This window comes from Mycetomoellerius zeteki, unplaced genomic scaffold (assembly GCF_001594055.1).
Source record: "Mycetomoellerius zeteki isolate Tzet28-1 unplaced genomic scaffold, Tzet1.0 scaffold70, whole genome shotgun sequence".
NCBI lineage: Eukaryota > Metazoa > Arthropoda > Insecta > Hymenoptera > Formicidae > Mycetomoellerius > Mycetomoellerius zeteki.
In genome coordinates this window covers 313,537-334,443 of record NW_017257720.1, presented here as the reverse complement: position 1 = coordinate 334,443, position 20,907 = coordinate 313,537, and the positions used below count along the sequence as shown (strand labels likewise).

Sequence of the window (20,907 nt, the reverse complement as noted above, 5' to 3'; positions counted from 1 at the left end):
CATAATATAATTTTTGTATAACAATTACTTTTTTCCTCTTTTATAGATTTAAAAATTCTTTTCCAGGATTAAAGTATATGTATTAATACGTATCTGTGAAATGGAATTTATGCCGAGAACGTCAAAAAATTTCAAAATTGAAATATTTATCATTTCTTAGTCTAATATGACGCTCTAGAGCTGTTGCATCGTGACAACATTTGCTTCGTGTAAAAGCTGTGCAATCTGTACTTACGAAATAGTAGTCCACAAATTAGTAGTTTGCATGAAAAAACAGCGTGGAGTTTTTAGAAATGGACTTATTGTTAGACGTCTAATTAAAACGTTATTGTATACGAAAATTTATGCGTATATGTGGCACGCGTGAGTGAGATATTGATGCAGTAGTGATGTATTAATGACACGTAAATCGTTTGTGCGTAAGTCCTACTCTCTCTCTCTCTCTCTCTCTCTCTCTCTCTCTCTCTCTCATCATAGCTATCGTATCATAGCTACAAATACGGCGAAAATAGTATAGAAGCTCCAATATATCGAGAACACATTTAAAAAACTTTTAAACTTGCAAACATTATTAAAAAATAGTTTAGAATCATTTTCCTCAGTTTTCAGTGTCTTTTGACAAAATTTGTGCAGATAATACATTATTTCAATAATTTTAGATTATTAAAATGGTAACTCGCATATTACATTCATTATCCTCTATTCTTACATGTTTTTTTAAATGGACAGTTATCGCTATTCGCCTATTGAACTGTAAATCTTAAAAAGAAAACATTTTATTTGCATCATATACAGAATGTTTTATAATATATTAGCATAACTTAAAAAATGAATTCAAGAAACAGAAATAACACAAAAAATTTATATAATACATTCGTTCTATAATCCATCTTGTTTGCGAGTTACAAATATTTTTGTGTTTCATTAATTTTCATTACAAACTAAGCCTAGCTGATTCAGTTCAAATGTGTTTACTATCAATTTAATTTAAGACATTTACTATTAACTAAAGATAGGAATGTGAAGATTTCTAGCTCAGTTTGTAATGAGAATTGATGAAAACGTATTCAGAAATAATGTCAGCTAATACGAACGTTTGTATAAATTTTTTATGTTATATATTTTGTGTCTTGAATTTATTTATAGAGTTACATATTATAAAACATATTATAAAACACCTCGTATTTGGCAGAAAACACAGTTTAAATAAAAAGTCTTTATAAATTGATGTATGTTTATTTTAAAGTTTATACCAAACACTTTTTTTATCAATTTGTTAAATTGATTAATTAATTATTGATAATTATTAACAAAGAGAGTTAATAAAAGTTTTTCTTACAATAACCTAGTCATTCTCATTGATGGCGGAGTGTACTAATTTAATAAGAGTTCTACGTCTGGTCGATTGCCTAAAGGATGTACATACGAGTATATCTAATAATAGTACGAATAGTACGCCTTGACCTCTCTTCTTGCTATTTTATGACGTCACAATGCCATAAATACATCGACGACGTCATCGAAAGCTTACTTTAAGCGAGTGTTGATCGCTCAGTAGAAATGGTCATAATGAGTACAGCCGACACGACGTGGCTCGCGTGTCGGCTAGTTGGTCTCCTTATCAGACGTTTGGCGGAATCTTAAATACGCAATATTTCTTTAATCAATCTCTACCGCCGGAAATAGCAGTATTTAAATCACACGCTGCCTACATATAGTTTCATTTTTTCGTCCCCCGTATCACACATAAAAGATCAGATAATCACATTATAGTGTAGAGGGAGATCGCTGATACCGTCATATCACTTTGTTTTTGGACAATATTTCTTAAACAGAAGCTAAACTGAAATAAAACTTTAAACATAAATACAAACTAGAAAGTGTCTTCTATAGGATAATGTAGTAGTTTTTATAATATTGTTTGCAATTTTGCAATAATTAGTTTCTTCGTAAAATAAGCAAACTGAGAGTCTCATAAAATGGGTCCCAAAATTAATACAGTAGGCAACAATACCACATTTATTTCTATTCTTTTCTTTTTATATATCTGTATAAAATACCTGCAAGTGAATGCATATGAGAATTTCTAGAATCTTTTCATTTCGATATAAAACGTTTTTTTTTTATTTATGTGCATATTTCATGCTGTTTTGCAAGAAGCAAACATGCGATGCGATAATTTTTTTAAAGAATTTTCCTATAAATGCAGAATTGCCTTTAGCTCTGACAGAGCTATTTGACACTATAACGCAACACTCTGTATAAAAAGATTAAGTTAATTTTTTATTTATTTTTCAAACAAATGTGCTGATTTAATAGCTATACCGATTTTATATTTAAAACCGTGTTATGAGAAATAAGAAAGAGAAAAATATAAATAAAACACACTTAGGAAACTACAAACATATAAAACGATGTAATATGTTATTAAAAATATAGTCACTGTTATTTAAATTATGCAGTTTGCAAAAGAAGGTAGTAAGAATTTTATTTTTGCATTTGCAGAATTTGTTTTTAATAGAATTGAAGAAATCTGATTTTATATAGAAATAAGTCAAATAAGCCACAAATATATAAATTATGAGTTTTGCTTCTTCATCAGATTATGTTTTATCAGTATTAATAAAGTGTAGTGTTTAGTTTCTGAGAAATAAGGAAGTCCGATATCTCTTTAAGAAACTTACGTCAATATCAGCGATTTTCCTCAATATAATTGCAATTAATAATGGATTAGCTGTCTGACCACTATAATACGATTAATAATGGACGTACAAGCAGAACGACATTTTCTATGCCATCTTTTTTATTTCTTGAAATATTTTTTTTAATTTTAGTTTTTCTATGTATAATACAGATGATATTGATTAGATTAGATTTGATGATATTGATTAGATTAATTGATTTTGATTAGAAATAAGAAACTATTTTCCTAAATTTCTTAACTTTTGTAATACATTTTTATAAACAAATGTTGTTTGTAGGTAATGATAAATAATACAATTGTCTCAATTTTGTGTAATATTTATGTCTTTTTCATAAACATTTTCTTAAATTTTCGTAAATCTAAAACAATTTACTAGAGAGTATAAAAGATGTGATTAAAAAAATGTCCCCTGGATACGATATTAGTTGCACCACCTGGAAAGAAACACAATTTAATCAATTTGTTATTCTAGTTGTCCTGAATAGTGACAAAACGGAAGGAGGTAAACGATGAAAGAAATAGGTTTCATTAGTCAAACGTTGCTTGAAAAGTGAGAACTATTTCTACCGTTATCGATTTTTACGTAATAATAAAATTTATGGCACTAATAAACTTATTTCCGAGATTGTGTGTTAGAAAAATAGCAATTCGACAGAGCACTGCTTTCCACGCTTTTTATTAGTACCGGTAAAAAGTCTATTCTAGATGGGCCATGTCGTTGCAGGCATATCTTATCGATGCAAAAATTACAAAACAGCTTTCGAATAGTTCTGGCGTGCGAATGCGCGACTCATAATATTGCAAGCACATTATTCTGCTACATAAAAGGTTTTTATATGCCGCAAGAAGGATTCTCGTTATTGTACATTGCTTTAACGTAAGCGAAAATAAAATGCAGCAAAAATTTTCTATTAACTGACACAATCGAGTCAAGGCTACTTACCATTCAAAAAAAGTTGTGAACTTTGCGGATGTTCTACACAAACACCATTCGATATCATGTAGTCCCAAATGCATGCGCATTTTCCGTTTCTGCAAACTACTCTGTTTCGATTCCAGCTTTCATAACATTCTCCCAAATTCGTGCAAGTTTCGCCGAGGACTGTCAAAATATGTCAATATCTTAACAAATAATTTTTACAAAGAAGTCAATTCATTTTTAAACTTTTTTTGAAGTAAATTCAGCATAAATTATTCTTACATTTCTTCTTAAAACAGCTTCCGAATCTGTAATAGTCTTCTTTGCTACAGTTACAAACTTTATTTTCTGATATCCTCGTTAATTCCATTATGTTTGCGGTATCATTGCTCTGTTTATTGATCGCACAAATTGCGCCCGGTGTAATGACAGAGCATTAAATGTCCAGTGAACACGGCTTGCCAAATGATACTAGAAGTATATATGTTAGAATATTCAAACGTTAAAGATACCGTTATTGATAATATAAACATGATAAATTTCAGTTAGCAATATTTTCTTTATGAGACTAAACTATTATAAATGATTACCTGGCATGCATGAATCAAGACACAGACACGTAACTTGGTTTACATAAACAATTCTTTGAAATATACATGGAATTTACCGGTGCACAATCCTCATTACCCGTACAATCAGCATTGATACTTAAAATTTGATTATTGCATTATGAGAACATTATTTTGCTACTTTTATGACTATAAAATTTAGTTAGGCATTAATTATTTACGTGTTATATCATTCCTTAAAATTTGTAATTCGTTCAAAAGTGTCTATATAAAATATAAATATATAAAATATAAAAATATATTTGTAAAATAATAAACCATTATTAGTTTTAAAATGAAAATTAATGTTTTTATAAGAATTGATAAGATATTACCTGCTAAACACTGCTTATGTGATTCATAATGGTTTTCAGCACGTACATAATCCTTTGTGACAAACCAAAGAGGGCACCGCATAATCGCTGTTTACTTCGCAAATTCCTCCAAGTTCTAAAATTTAGTGCAAAGATTTTGTCAAAAGCTACCTAATGAAAAGCAATAAAATAATAATTATTCATCTGTACAACTCATTTTGTCTTTGTTCAAGCGTGTATCATCAGGACAACCGCATGTAATGTTACATATTAAATTGCTTCTAAAATTTTTCACGTAACAGTCTCTATCTTGTTTACAAGTTTTGTCAATTCCCATATTTCCCCAGCAAAACAGTTCACTCTCTACATAATGAGAAACATTTTCATTGCATACACATGTATTATTATTGCATACAGCATTTGGACCAAAGATATAACACTGTTCGTCCAGATGGCAATTTCCCATATACTCTCTGGTCGCGCTGAATAAAATAATATTGAATATCAATATAATTTTAATTCGAATAAAAATTTTTTTACATATACATGTTTATTTATTTTACATTAATTTTATAACACAAAAAAGAGAATTTATCAAAATTGTATGTTGTAATTTAGCTCTTAATTAAAATTACTTACCATCAAGGCATTTGCGATTATCTTTAGATGCAACCGTGCCTTTCGAACAACTCCATCTCCCTTCACGACAAATGGATTTCTGGATGTAATTAACGTTGTCATTTTGACAGGGCTCCCCAAGTTCTGTTCACATAAGTACTCGAATATCATCTGCAAAATAGTGTCTGCGACGTTAATATTACCTGGGATACATTCGGTGTCTGTGTCAAATGAGAAATGTGCACGTCGCAACGATATGTTCCAGCAGGACTGCATATGGCATTTTCCACTACTTTGCAGTCCTCGTCAGTCGTACAATTACTGCCTATTCGAGTTCCTGATAGAAACATACACACGTATAGAGACACTTTCAGTTTCATCAATTTATTATTATGAGAATTTTTAAATATTTTACATTTAAATTATTGTACATTTGTTATAATTCACATACTGATCATTATCCAAAAATTTTTTTATTAATATAACATCAGACGAAAGTTCAACACTTTTATTGGCATATTTCATAGCACATATGAAATTATTACACATTGCGTTATCAAAAGAACAATCGATATCAATTGTACATTCATTGCCGATGGCTACGCAAATAATAATATTATATATTACACAACATAATACTTCAATGTTGTATTATAGTGCTATATTCAGCCTGTGTATTGTCATTGTGAATATGATCCTTACTTTTTCCCTCTCTTCGACAAGTGCGATATTCGCGCTGATAAAAACCACGACTACATTTGCAAATTCCTTCATCGCAAATACTTGCTTCGAAATCGGCATTCACATAACAGTCAATGGTTTGCTTGCATTTTTCAAATAAACCTACAGATTAACAATATTTTTTGTTACATATTTTTCATCTTTAATATTATAAAAAAAAAGAATAAAAAGTCCCTCACCAATGTATTGGTTACATCTATAGATAATAGTAACCAGGACCACATATACAAATATTTTCCACGCATTTAGCACCACTCAGGAGATAAGCCGAACACTGCACTGTTTCCTCGCATGTGTGTATCATATAATCTAGTCACAACTGTGAAACGTAGCGATAATTTCTTTGTTCACATAAAATCAAGTATTGGAAAACAATTAAGTTTCGGTGAAACAATGTATTTAAAAAATATGGAAACATTTAATGCTCTAACCGCCCAGTATAGCCCCAGACTAGCCTTTCAATATAGCGCCTACATTAATTCGTGAAAAACTTATAGATAGGGCCCATATAGCGCCAGGTCGTACTTTCCACCCGGGTTATAGAATAAAAATTAATATAATTATAGAATTAAAAATTAATATAATTTTTATGAGAATTTTTGAATAAAGATATATATTTTACATTGTGTGTGTGTGTTTCTGTAACATAGGACTAAGAAAATAAATTTGACTTATATAAGGAATAAAATTGAATAAGGGGGGGGTTTAGCTCTTTTAGTTAGTCACTTACTACTAAGATATTTGCGATTATTTTCAGATACAACAGTGCCTTTCGTACAACTCTGTCTTCCTTCATGATAAATGGATTTCTGAATATAGCTGACACCATTATTTTAAAAGGACTTTCCAAATTCTACGGATATAAATGCCTCAATTTCATTACTTGCAAAATTGTGCCACGTTAATATTACCTGGGACAGATTCGGTGTTGGATGCGAAATATGCACCGTCACAACGACATATTCTAGTAATTTAGTAGGACGGCATATGGTATTTCCCACTACTCTGCAGTCGGTGGTATAAATTACTGTGGTGCTTACCCAAATTCTTTAAAATCACACGTACGAGTGTGAGATACTTATGGTTTCATTAAGGATTTTTATTACATATTTATTTGTACTATTACTCATTAATTGTTATAGTAATTGTTATTCGTATATTAATTTTTTTCCAAGATTTTTTTTAGTAATACGATATTGAACGAAAATTCAAGTTTTATCGATTTCGGATTTTACAGCGCAAACCCATATGAATTCATTATGCTGAAAATATCTACAATTAATATTAATTGTACATTCAATGATATAATACTGTACTAATGGCTAAGCAAATAATATTAAATATTATTTTACAATACCATATTTCAATGTCATAAACATAAAATTTACAAATAAGACTTAAAATAACACAATAACTTATAAAATATATTTACATAGTTTTATTAAGGAATAAAAATTATAAATATATATATATTTATAATTTTCATATATACATGAAATAATAGATAATAATTATAATCTTTGACATGTATTACAAGGGTTATGATATAAGTTACATGTTTCATGTAATGCATTTATTAGATTTAGTACACTGCGCATTTTGTATACTTTGGATATACAATACATCTGTCCACAAAAAATGCAATATGTGTGTGTGTGTGTGTATATATATATATATATATATACACAAACGGATAGGATATATTGGCGCAAAGAATATAAGAGCTAAGCACACTTAAATTTTGCTGTGCTCTATTTTTTACTATCTCTCTACATTTATGTACCACCAAATAATCATTAAGCCTTTTGAAATTATTACAGTAATCATTTTATGTAGTTAAGTCATCAACGTGACAGTGCAATCATATATTATTTTATGATATATGATTGTACTACTTACCACGTTTATAAATCTATTCAACACTGAAAAAAATGCGTGTAATTTTATATGGAAATTACATGTCTATGACTGAAAAATTATCTAAATTACTTAAATATGATTAGAAATTTACAGGAAATTGTAAATTTCCAATCATATTTAGGTAATTTTCTAGTCATGGACATGTAATTTCTATGTAAAATTACTTGCATTTTTTTCAGTGAACTAACAGTAATTTTATTAACAACCTGAAATTATAACACAGTACTTAATATAATATAAAGGTATTTAATAGAGTGGTTGCGTGCAAATTCCCGCCACTCCTTCTATTTCTCTTGACTTTTACGACGTCCCAATGCGATGTGAATATCGGAGTTATTATGTATATATAAATAATATGAATATAAATAATGTGAATGATATATTATGAAAATAACTACAACTGTTTGAATTCAATTGAATTAATAAATTTTAGACAATCTACGATCAAAAATTGACAAGTCAGCGATCAAAAAATGAGCAAAAAATACAATATGCTATTAATTTGATGTAACAGTAATTTGTAAAATATTTATTATTTTCAATTTTTGATCTACAAAATCAATTTTCATAAATTTATTTTTCTTTGAATTTTTCATGGCCTTCATATGGAAAATTTATTTCAAAATTGTACAACTATATATATATATATATATTTTTAGTGAGGTGAGTTTCCGTTGACAGCAAGACATAGTCATCAGCTTTGTTGACCCGGGAAAGATAATTGATGACCCGATGAGCATCTTCTTCATACCTAAAAATGTAGAAGGGGACAGCTTTTATCTCGACCTTTTGCTATTTTACCAAGTCAAGATTAGTTGGTATTTCTGCGCTGAACATTTAACGATGTCATTTCTCTGAAGGATGTTCAGTTTACGATTATTCGCTCAACATGAAGCAGCAGTGGAGCATTAGTGAAAGTGAGCAATATTATTCGCGTCATTATGTTAAATGTAAAAGAGTGATAATTATTCATATCGTAATTATAGATATTTATTAAAATGTTGTTTAAAAGTTTACGGTCTTTATACGATAATATATTTTTATTCTTACCATTTTATTTTTTTATTCTTATAAAATAATTATTTGTTGTAATGTGAAAAATATCGTTGTATATGGATTTTTACGTATAGTAAACACACTTATTTAATTTTTTCATTTAGTATTCGAGTCTTCAAATAAATATGTTTATTAATTAAACATAATTATTTTGTGAATAAAATGTCTAAATAAATAAAAATTTAAATTTGCACAGATAATATAGAACTTTTGGAAGAAGGATTGTATCAGGGGAAGCAAAAATGCATAAAAAGGATTATATATAAAACCAACTGTTGCACGCGATTCATACTTTATCTCAAGCTGATATTCTTATTGGAAGTGATATTATTCTTCGGATGGGGTTGTTACATGATCTCACAGACTTATCTTCCCAAAGTAATAGAAAATGAGGCTACTTTTATCACTCTGGAGAAATATCCATCAGTAATTGGATCACTGTCTGAAATACAAGAGTCACGTCCAATTGCAGAAATGCCAGCAATATTTGTTAAGTCTGAGATTATAGATAAAATAAATAATCTTTTAGAAAACACAAAATTTACAAAAGACCAAAATTTAATGCAAAATGAGGCAATTGTAACCGATGCAACTAGTATGGTGCAAACAAATTCTCAAAATTCTAATAACGTACGGCATGACAATATAATAGAAATATATAATGTAAATAGATTATTAAAGACACTATCACTCGGAAGTTTAGTACACAATGAAAAGTTTATGAAGAGCTCGGTACCAGAAAAATTTTCTTCGATTGAATCCACTGATGAAGACATTAGTACTTACAAGAAAAACAATTTTCTCCGTCATGTACAATTTCTACAGAAACTGCCAGATATAAGTAAAATAAAAGCAGCTAATGATTTAGAAAAATTCAAAAGCATCAATGATTTCACTAAAGATGCTGATTATTTGATACTGAAAAGTCAAGAAAATCATGCATTAGGTGCGTCGAACAATCCCGAAAGTTTAGAATTTAATGTCGCAGCGACCTCAAATCTTAAAAACTCTGTTGATAATACAATCGGATACGTAGATTTAATTTTGCAAGATCTGAAGTTTTTCGATTTAATCAAAGATGCGATACAAGATAATGGTAATGAGGACAGTACAGTCAGTACTTTATCTGATGAGACCAATGAACAAGTAAAAAATTTAAAACTAGACTTAGATTTTGTAATGTACCCATTTTACGAGTCTTATGAGTCTTCTGATATACCAATAAAAAACTTAGCCGAAAATTCTTTTACTTTTCAGCCTGTGTTAGAAGAAGAAATTTCGAAACAAGTCAAAAATAGGTCAAGTGACGATGTTGATAAAAGAAATAAAGATATACGTGACACAAATGATAGCGATATGTCGATGTCAGCATCTGCGTTCGAAAACCAAGATTATTTGGATACGTCGATGATTACCACGCAAAGTACAGGAGAGCAACATTCGTCAGAGGATATCGAAAAAATAATAGAAATCGAGATATATGATGAATCAATGCAATCAACAATGCAAGATAGTGCAGAATTCTCGACATCAAATGTTGATAAATTTCAGTGGTTTAATATGGCCCCTCGTTTTGCAGATTTTGAATGGAAAGATGTATCAAAATCAGACGAGGTAAGTTCATTATTCTGGGATACGTATAAGGAAGATATCGACGATGTTATTCCAGAAAGTCAATGCGAGGTAACAATTAAAATGGGTATTCTCAAGGTAAAATGTCCCACTATTAAGTTTGATGAAGAATGGAATTTTACTTCTTCCGAAATACAACCTCCAACTGAAATTCTGAAAGTCACTGATTTTAGAGATATTTTTGATGCTTTCTTACATACCCAATATAACGAAAATGCAAATGAACAATTGAAAATTGAAAATATTTCTAATGAAAATTTTAATAAGGAAGTTACAACGTTGCAGAATAACAGACCTAAAATAATCGATATAATTGAATTACAAGAAAGCACTACGAATGCAAACGACGCATCAATAGATTTATTTGATGTAGCATTTATAGATCCTTCCGATAGTGGAAATAGCGATGAAAATATTGCATTTTACAATTTCCCATTTTACGATTCAAATGAAGAAGAAGGAAAACGCATCACAAGAGAAGCTTCCACTATTTCTAAATTCGATTCCAGTACCGTTGATTCAAACAAGGGACAAAATCTATTTTTTGATATTTCTGACACACATCAACAAGAACAATTGAAAATCAATAAAGAGAAAGATTATTCAGTTTCTGATAATAGTAAAACTTTTTTGGAAATTTTGAAATATTTTTATCATTTGGAAAAAAATCTAACTTCTCTACTTAAAAATGAAATATCAAACATTATAGCGGGATGTTTATCAAAAAGTTCTTATGAAAATAATTTCGGGAACGATATTTGTATATTTATTCGTTATATGAGTTCCACACCTCGATATTCATGGAATAAACAATTTTTAGAAGAAGCTTTAAGAACATTCTTGGATTATTTACAAAAACTCAACCATCGACTACACATTAAGGAAGACTCTTATCGAAAGAAACGAATGACTGATGATCTAGCATGGCAAGAAGGTATATGTCAACTATTACATTTAAAAAATAGATTACTTACAGTGTATAGATATTATTTGTCAAATTGATTGAAAAATTATATTTACTTTATATAGTTATTAGTTCTTATATCTTTTGAGGCAGTAGTTACATTACGTAAAAGAAATACATTTGATTCTTCATTTGACATTTTTAGTAAATATAAATTAATGTAATGTAATTCGAGATATATCTTTGCTGTTATTAATTTATTTAAAATAACATTACATTACAGATGAGATATCAAATACGTTAGAAGAAGACAATAATGACGTGGACTTATTAGAAAAATTGAAAAAAGTTTTCCATAAAATGGAAATTCTTGCTCTCTGCATTGATAAACTTCATGAACGATATCTTCTTCACAATAAACTTGATGACGATTATGTTTCGAGTGAATTTCCGATTGAAACTGAAGAACATCGCGAATCGTACACTTCGAGAATTGTACACGAAAAGTAAACTGACAAAATGTACGAGTTTCTTCTATTTTTTTGTATGATATACGTATTTCTTTCTCTCTCTTTCTTTGTTCAATACTTTATATAAATGATAAATAAATAATTTGTAAAAATATAAAATTTATTTATACTGATTATCACGTAGGAACTATTACTACAGAAATTATTATTACTATAATTAATATGAATAGGTATATATAGTGTTTATATATAAAAACAATTCAATTATTTCTATCGCAATGCGTTGCATACTTAATATGCAATGTGCTCACGAAATTTGTTCGTAAAATCTGTATTGAATATTTGACAAAAGCGTGCTATAAAATAATTAGTGCGTTGCTGGTATGCCTGCGCATGGCATAAGCCTTGAACTTATTCATGCTAATTTCTTACGATTTATACATAGTTGCGTTAATGCGATAACGCCTCCATGCGTTGATCGAATGACGATTGTAATTGGTTGTTTAGTGATTATAGAATTGAAAAAGTAGGTCAGGCTCATATATCTTTAAAATAGGTTCTTGATTATACTGAAAGTGCACAATCTTTCCTCTCTTTCATATTGTTTCCACTTTAAAATCAATTTTAAATTGACGTCGTATTTATTTTTACAAGTAATGTTTTACATGTTTGAAATAAAGCAATAAAACTGCAATTAATTATTTATTAATTTAATCATACTATATCCTTAGTTTATTTTGTATTGGTAGTTAAGGCATCAGTGTTATCAGTCATTAAAGGCATATGGAACAATATATTTTGTAAATTTCACTGTGCATTGCACGAAAGAAATTGATAATTCATTCAGCAATTTCAATATCCAAACTGATTGAAAATGGAACGCTGCATTGCAAGAATTGTAAAATATTCAAAGTTACTTAAATGAAACTCTAAATAAAATATGACTGCTGATTTTACCAAGATTGTTGTTGATATAATGTTGCGCTTCTTTATTAATGTCAGCACTCAGCCAATCACGGACTTAATCGCGTGGTGACCTTACACCTTATAGTTTCGTGAAACATGCAAGATTGACCACGACAGTTCGATCAGTATTTCGATCGCCGGACGAGCATTCCAGCAAATTGCCTTGTAAATCACGTCTTGCACGCCTCTTGTTAAATTTATGAATCACACGCGAGCCTTTGTGATCGACGATCGATAGAGAGCTTTCCTCGTCGAAACAAAAGGCGATGTGATTGTTGTAAATAAAATCGGCACGACAATCCGACACGCGCCTTCTTACTGCTATAAACAGTACAAACGTTGCGAGGCAAGGCGCGATGCACTTGGCGTGCAGGTGGATACGTTTCTACAACTGTCTGCCTACGAAATACTGATAACACGGCGATAAATTTTCGGTCGCTTTCGTGCACAAGTTGCCGGATGCGCCTCCTTTGTAACTTGCTAAGTTAACATTTCGAGCTTGATGGAAGTTTCCGAGCTTCAACGAAGAAGCAATGTCGCGATGCCGAGCACATGATAACAGAAGAAACAAGAACATTTCTTATAAGAATTGTGAGAGAAAGCCTTAATATTAAATTTAATTCTGCAGGAAAGATGCAGCACAATTTTTAGATATACACATATTTTTTGTATAGCCACATTACTTTTAAAGATCACTGAAAAAATAAGTAAAATTATAATTATATATTTTTATACTTCTATTACATGTTGTTAAATATATCATGATAATACATATTTTATAATGATACTAAAGCGTCTTACGGTAAATTGTTTTTAATGTAATTGAATTTAAGAGCAATTATACAAATAATGAAGAAAAAACGATAAAATTATTGTTTTTGCACCACAAAATTAGTTATTACTTATTCACTATTCCTTTCCAAAGAATCATTTTTTAAAAGTATTAAGTTTTCTTCTTATTTCTAAGTTTACCACAAATATTGACAAATATAAAAGAGATCATTGCAATTATGAAAATAAAAGTATCAAAGTTATTAAAAATATAATTGAATAATAATTATTCTCTGATGATTATGATCAAAGAGAATTGGACAGAGCGGAAGGTTCACGTATATTGTGAGAGTCATCTGCTGAGTCTGATGTTCAATAATGTAATTAATACTATATTAATATTATAATAAATTTAGGACTAATGTAATAAAAAGATGTTATATTAGATTCTTTCCATAAAGTATATATACATATATATATGTGTATATATAAAAGAAATTAATATTAACATTATGCGCATCGTGCGTGAAACGGAATACACCACTACGCTCTATTTGTAATATGAATTATTGAGAAATACCGTTGAATACGGTAAGAATGTGACCGTGAAAGATAGTAATTCGGCATCAGATTCGCAAAATAGCGTTGAAAGCATACGGAAAAATATATCATATTCATCCAAGGATCTTCCGCTCTATCCAATCCTCTTTGATTATAATAATCTTTCTTACGTTCGTAAATTGTACTGTTTGTTGCAAATTCTAGAAGCGAAATTTACGAACAATGAAAAACAATTTCAAGAAATTATTTTTTTGAAAAGAAAAACAGTAAGATGAATGAGCACAATAATTTTGTAAATTAAAACATTTTTTACAATAATCTCTAAAAAATGTTGATTTGAAAACAAATTTTTTAAATTATTTTATGTAAAAACCCAAACGAATATTTGATTCAGCACATGTAGGTCAATTAAAATAATTGCGGGGTTTTCAGATGAGGCATTTCATGTAACTCTTATTCGGCGATAGCATGAGACCAACTTTTTACTTCAATAATCTCGTGATTGCGAAATAAGTATATATTGTAAAGAAACTCAACAAACATTCCCGTAATTTTTTTCAAATCAACAAGGAAAACTTGAACAGATCATTGATATGGCTGCGGTAAAAAATTATAAAAGATTACCTCAGATCAAACATGTAACGTTATAAAAGTTGGTGTTATAAGATTATAACGGGATTTTGCATTTAATTATAGGTATGTTTAGGAATTTTTGAAATTCACTATATTGATATATAAGAATCTATATTTGGAATAGATAGAAAGAAATCATAACGATGCAAATCAGAATGCTTTGGAAGGTTTCCGGATGATATTCTGAAAGGGAGTCAGATTCAAACTATATGTGTTAGGTTCATAAATTTGCTGGTAATGCTCAGCAATGGACTGATTAATAAAACGTCTAGCCGCGTCTTTCGAAGCGATCGAAATTCAACCAGCTAGCTTTCAGATCTCAAGGAACGTGGTAATGTAACCACCCTATGGCAGAGCATTTTCTGCTTTAGTAGTGGCAGCACGTAGGTTTCGTAGTGGGGATGCTTCGAAGGCTTAAAAGGCCATCCAACGTCCTTGTAACACGCAGTCTTGGAATCAAACATACTAGTATTCCGCGTAAGTGGATCGAAGGTGCGAAGAACAATCTCATCTAACTTTACCGTTGCGAGTTTAGTCAGACTTTCATCGAAGTAATCTGGTGTATTGTAAGCCGAGATTAATTCGTTAGGAAGACGAAGGGAATAGTTTGGGGTGAAAGCATCGAGGTGAAGAAATTAAAAATCTAAACGGGAAAGGGAGTGATTTTTTCTCGCAAATTTTTGCTAGAGTTTTGATTTGTGATTTGTGATCATACAAGTGATAATAATTAAATATCATTTACGACGAGAGACCATGAGAAGTGAAATGAGTCTCCAAATAATTCTGTCTGTTCTGTTAATCGTATCAATCTTTTCGCCACTAATGTCCGCTGCTCTCACAACTTTTGGGAAGAGTAATCCACAGAATCAAAACTCGAATCCACCGCCACCACCTACACCAAGTATGTAATAAACAAAACTTAAAAATATACTTTTAACATAATAATTTAACATAATATACTTTTAAACTTTTAACATAATGCTTTTAAATAGCTATACTTTAAAGATAATTATTAAATAACAATTTATAACACATTCTCATATTAATTTCATCTTTCATAAAGTACAATCTAAATTCTATTTTAAGATAGATTTATAGATAGTAGATAGAGAGATCTTAATGTATATAATGAGTTTGTTATGTTATCTTCTAATAACGTAATATTAAGAAAACAAAGATGCTAATTTAGTCTCTACATATCTTTTATTCCTTATTTCATTAATATAGACTATTGTAGATCTTTTAGAATTGTTCAAGAATTATAGTTCAGCTGTCCTCTTAAAACTAAACGAAAATACTCTATTTATATTCTATTACCAGTAATATTTCTATAGTCACTGTATGTACACAAACTTAATTTTATAGATATTATATAAAATGTAATTTTTATTAGGCGTGATAACTGTATTAATGTGTAAATTACGATACTGTTATTCCAACATATTTCAAAATTGTAGCACAGTTACGAGTACGTTTTATAAGCATTAATCGATATTTCTAGGAATATACAAATTAATGTCTAATAATCACTCACAGCTTAAAATCGTGTAGATATAAAAAATTTGATGCTTGAATGTTAAAGTTAAACCGAGGTGCGGATGAATATTAATGGTTTACTGAATGCCAGACTTCTAATCTGCATTTTCAAAGATTATAATCATTATAATTTTTATTTGACACTACGTACACTCTTGTATAATTAAGACAGTTTATAATTAAACAAAAATGATATTATAAAGATAAAATATTGTACAAATTTTTTTTATCTTCACGATGATTTCGTCTTATTCGTTAACAAAGGAAAACAGAACAAAAAGATACTTCAAACATGTAAATATCAAGTAAAAATTCTCTGCATTCATAAAATGATTACTGTACATATATATTAAAAGATACAAGTATTAACATAAAGAATTATAAAAGATTTATTAGATAAGTTTAATATAAAATAAAGCTCGATATACTACAAGACGTCCTAAAATCCGCGAAATTAAAATATCAGTAAGAAAGTTCTTGAAAAAAAGTTAAAAGCTATTTGCCATTTTTCCATTTCAAGCAATAGTTTTTAAGATGTAAAAGTTTAAAATTGATTACTTACAGATTATGGTTAAACGATTGTTTGACGCATCGATAATTATAGTGATTGCTTTCTTGCGTGATGACTTTCTTGCTGTAATATTTTGATTCGCGAATTTCGAGACATTCTATCTATGAGAATAAACAACAAGCATAACAAATGCTTCGGAATTCCGCAACGTTCCAACCCTGAATTGATTACTGCAGAATCTCGGTTATTATCTAGATATAATTTCTAGTAATCTGCTAAAGTAATATCGCATAAATTTTTATGAAATTAAGAATGCATTGAACTAGTTTAAGGTCAAATAAAATTATAGTTCTTACATAGAATGATATTATACATGATATAATACAATTACAGCTGGTAAAGCTCGCGAGTGTAAGACGGAAACCGACTGTGGTGCAATTCTGAATACAACATGCATAGCGGATTCCCGAGGAAAAACTCGTTGTCTTTGCGACGATAACTCAGCACCAATTAATGGTTTATGCACTAATAAATTCAAAGGTAAACGAATTTTTATTAGAAAATTGATTTTAAATTTATGAGCAAATATATTAAAAATATTTTTTAATAGTCTTTAAAAACGCTGAAAAAATTAATTTTTTTATACTTATATGTATTTTTTATGTCTCGCATGTATCAGTTATGTTTACTGCTTTAATTTGTTGAAATTAGTCAAATTTGGAAATTTGTTTTAACAAGAAGGTAGTACCAAGATTTGCATAAACTTACGTGCTACGTTGCAATACATGAACACATGTGTGATACTGCTCATAGCCGGTCTATGGTTATCTATGCAAATTAGTAAAGGGTAAAGGAGTATCGCCTCGACCTACCTTTAGTAGTTAGAACTCGTTTTTCTGTAGTTTCTTTTCACGACAAGAAAATGCGACAAGTGAATGTAGAACGGCAATAACAGTAAAAACAGTAGATTTAGTCACTAATTTTGAAAGAATCACTAATTTTGAAAGAAAGGAGATGGCATAAATTTATTATAATATTTTACAAGTTATAAAACATGCTTGTATATATATAATTAAAGACGTAGCTACATGATTCTTATATTAAATGGCATTATTTAATAATAAATTATTACGAGTGACAGTAATAAACCGTACCTGGTACGATGCAGCAATAGATTTTGAAACTTTGAAATCATATAACGTTTACGAAGCAATTTGTAGTTCGATACGTAATATTAGAGGCTCGTAACGATCCGGAAACTCGGCAATTTCATTTGATTAAATGATCACTGTGCATGTTTCTCTTCTTTTGGCGAAGTTGCCGATGATTGCCTAGCGAACATTTTAACGGTGATTAATCGTGATTACGAATCGATCGATGCTTAAATGTTATATTCATGCTCGAAAAATTAAATAGACTGTACATTTACAATAATTAAAATCACACAAAATGATATAAATCGTAAATTTGATAAATATCAGAGTTTGGTAAAAATAAATTTGTAAATATAATATTATTATATTTATTGTATACATTGTACATTATGTTTATTGTATACATATAATTGTACTTTCATTTTTAAGATCAATAAAAAATTTTAAACAAAATTAAGAAATACAAGAAGAAATCATGCTTTTTTACGTTCTTAATCATTTATACAAATTCTTAAATTGCATTAAAAATTATGTTTTTATTTTTTAGCACTTCATAGACCTTGCAATTCCGATTCAGAATGCATAGAAGATGCCCACTGTGTGATGCATAACAGCTCAATGGGAAAACGCTGTTATTGCCAAAAAGGATTTTACCAAGAGAATCCATTGTTTTGTAACGGTAAGATTGCAAGAATTATTATTAATATGTTAGAAACGACATATTATACATCTAATTTAGACAGATAACATAAAAGTAACATTTATTATTACTGTTTTAATAATATAGTTAAAAAATAAATTTATTTTTTGCAAAAATTTAAGTAAAATAATTATTAAAATTGCAAATAATTATTGAAATAAAACTTTCAACGTCAATAAAAAATGTAATTATTAATTTCATTGAAGAATGGTTTATCTGATTTTCTTTAATTTTGGATGAATTATAAAATATTCTATTTTGGCGATAAAAAATATATTATAATGGTTTTATTATAAATATACATGTTACTGTGCTTAATAAATAAGATAAATCGAATTACGTTTATATTAAAAATTGGAAAAACAAGATAATAATTTTCTCGTTAAATACTGCATCTTTCATTTATAATTAGTAGGAAATAAAATGATGTAATAGCTTCAGCTGCTTTAAGATTTGCTATCACAAGCGTGTTGTTACAAAACGGAAGTTGGCATTTTTCTCGTAAAAATTATTTACGAGATATAATTGAATACCGCATTTCATGTGTGTGTATACACCATTAAAAAATTAAAGCATAAAATATTTACATCCTTCATAGGTTGCTTGTCCATCTTTACGTTGCATACGATGATTCTTTTGGCTGCGTCGCTCGTGCTTGGAAGCTTTAACTACATCTAAAATTTTTTAAGTCTCAATCTTTTAAAGAATGTCTTGAACTTTTGAGTCTGTACGATAACCCACACAGTAGAAAAACATTATAATTCTTCGAACCAATGAATCAAATGAGAAGTCGCTTAAAAATATATATCTATAAAAGTGTCTGTTTAGTTCAAGGAAAGAGTAAGATACATATAAATACATTTCAGAACGGTAATGCACATTTATGTGTCAAATAACTATGAACTACGAGAGAATCTTCCCTTGTATAAAGTAGTCGCGCACTTTTTCTTAAAATTGTTCTTTTTAAGTTCTTCAGAGAAACGATATTTTTTTCCAATTAAAATTTGTTTGATTATCATATTTATCAGCAAATTTTGAACAAATGATTGTAGAAAACAATATTTATGTATCTTGTGTAAATTATTTAAATTTTATAATACTATTATAATAATATATTATACTATCGTATTTTATTATTCATAATTTAGTATAAAACCTGAAAACATCAAGATTAATTTCTTCATATTGAAATGATTGTTATTATTGTTATTTTATTTGTTCAGAGAAAATATGCGATTTCTAGAATAGTTTATACGTTGCAAATAATACATGTAAAATATTTTCCTTTCATTTCTTTTATACTTATAGGGTTTTCGAGTGCAGCGAGTTTGAATTTAACTCAAGTCATTTAACCCCAAAGTACCAAGACCTCGTCTAATCAGAGACTAAAGTAGAGCATATGACGTCATTGATGTGATCTGGGTTAAACTTACTGCATTCAAAAACGCTATTAGAGAACTATTTCCACATTCAGTCGTCTTATAGTCAATATATCAGTTTATAATCGACAGTCTTATATAGCTAATGATAAGATATTATAAAATATTGTATTTCAATTTTATGGTAACAAATTTAAATATTTTCGAATTTTTCCTGTAGAAACAATAAGTATTTCAGAGTTTCCAATTGCTTTTAATTTTAAAAATCCGTGAAAATAAACAATTGTGCCTTATCTAGAAAACTTTCACGATTACACAACAATTATACGTGATCTTATATTATTGTATTGTATTAAGAATGTAATTTAATTATTAATCTATAATTTATGTTCGTAGTGAAAATAAGTTAAATAAGTGAACGTCAATTCTGAATCATCTGTAACTGTCAATCAATCGTAAATAAGCAATCGATTCTTCATACTTGCCTATATTCTTAGTACTTTAAGCGCTTTAATTTTTCGACTCCCATTTTGATTTTTCAGACATAAATTCCCAGGGGCAAGAAACTGACCTCAAAAAATTTTTTGTATAATAGCATGTTTATGATATTAAAAATGATATTAAAATACAGTAAATAAATAGATCAACACGTAAAAATATAATACAATATATTTTTATTGATCATTTATTTTCATTGATTTAGATATAGAATATTTTTAAAATTTTACCCAGGAAAAAATATTTCATATACGTGTATAATCATATATAATTATAATATATATCTATAAATATATAAAATTATATATAATT

The 20,907-nt window shown here is 28.9% G+C and overlaps 3 protein-coding genes and 1 pseudogene across 4 annotated transcripts; 2 read left to right on the top strand and 2 right to left on the bottom strand.

Annotated features, from left to right (window-relative positions):
* Nucleotides 1–3,076: 3,076 nt before the first annotated feature.
* On the bottom strand, nucleotides 3,077–4,325 carry LOC108729045 (uncharacterized). The gene is made up of 4 exons (XM_018457960.1): nucleotides 4,214–4,325; nucleotides 3,906–4,094; nucleotides 3,648–3,806; nucleotides 3,077–3,138 (listed from the first exon to the last, which is right to left on the bottom strand). Exons 2-4 carry the CDS (start codon nucleotides 3,991–3,993, stop codon nucleotides 3,077–3,079), a joined length of 309 nt encoding a protein of 102 aa, XP_018313462.1. The 5' UTR covers nucleotides 3,994–4,094; nucleotides 4,214–4,325.
* Nucleotides 4,326–4,741: 416 nt separating this feature from the next.
* On the bottom strand, nucleotides 4,742–6,733 carry LOC108729044 (uncharacterized; annotated as a pseudogene).
* A 1,932-nt stretch (nucleotides 6,734–8,665) lies between these two features.
* LOC108729068 (uncharacterized) lies at nucleotides 8,666–11,965 on the top strand. Of its 2 annotated transcripts, XM_018457992.1 has the most exons (4): nucleotides 8,666–8,741; nucleotides 9,077–10,026; nucleotides 10,138–11,446; nucleotides 11,700–11,965. In XM_018457992.1, the coding sequence occupies exons 1-4, from the start codon at nucleotides 8,714–8,716 to the stop codon at nucleotides 11,924–11,926; spliced, it is 2,514 nt and encodes an 837-aa protein (XP_018313494.1). In that variant the 5' UTR covers nucleotides 8,666–8,713; the 3' UTR covers nucleotides 11,927–11,965. The 2 variants fall into 2 exon arrangements, with proteins under 2 accessions (XP_018313494.1, XP_018313493.1); XM_018457991.1 differs by having other exon boundaries at nucleotides 9,077–11,446.
* A 3,310-nt stretch (nucleotides 11,966–15,275) lies between these two features.
* On the top strand, nucleotides 15,276–19,682 carry sosie (oogenesis-related potein sosie). The gene is made up of 4 exons (XM_018458013.1): nucleotides 15,276–15,718; nucleotides 17,258–17,404; nucleotides 18,566–18,697; nucleotides 19,317–19,682. The coding sequence occupies exons 1-4, from the start codon at nucleotides 15,571–15,573 to the stop codon at nucleotides 19,394–19,396; spliced, it is 507 nt and encodes a 168-aa protein (XP_018313515.1). The 5' UTR covers nucleotides 15,276–15,570; the 3' UTR covers nucleotides 19,397–19,682.
* Nucleotides 19,683–20,907: the final 1,225 nt, after the last annotated feature.

Coding starts and splice junctions, on each gene's coding strand:
- LOC108729045 (XM_018457960.1), bottom strand. CDS start 3,993: ATGGAATTAACGAGGATATCAGAAAATAAAGTTTGTAACTGTAGCAAA. Junction 3,807..3,905: donor AAGCTGTTTTAAGAAGAAAT/GTAAGAATAATT, acceptor ATATTTTGACAG/TCCTCGGCGAAACTTGCACG. Junction 3,139..3,647: donor TTCACAACTTTTTTTGAATG/GTAAGTAGCCTT, acceptor GTTTCTTTCCAG/GTGGTGCAACTAATATCGTA.
- LOC108729068 (XM_018457991.1), top strand. CDS start 8,714: ATGAAGCAGCAGTGGAGCATTAGTGAAA. Junction 8,742..9,076: donor GCAGTGGAGCATTAGTGAAA/GTGAGCAATATT, acceptor AAATTTGCACAG/ATAATATAGAACTTTTGGAA. Junction 11,447..11,699: donor TGATCTAGCATGGCAAGAAG/GTATATGTCAAC, acceptor ATTACATTACAG/ATGAGATATCAAATACGTTA.
- sosie (XM_018458013.1), top strand. CDS start 15,571: ATGAGAAGTGAAATGAGTCTCCAAATAATTCTGTCTGTTCTGTTAATC. Junction 15,719..17,257: donor ACCGCCACCACCTACACCAA/GTATGTAATAAA, acceptor ATACAATTACAG/CTGGTAAAGCTCGCGAGTGT. Junction 18,698..19,316: donor GAATCCATTGTTTTGTAACG/GTAAGATTGCAA, acceptor CATCCTTCATAG/GTTGCTTGTCCATCTTTACG.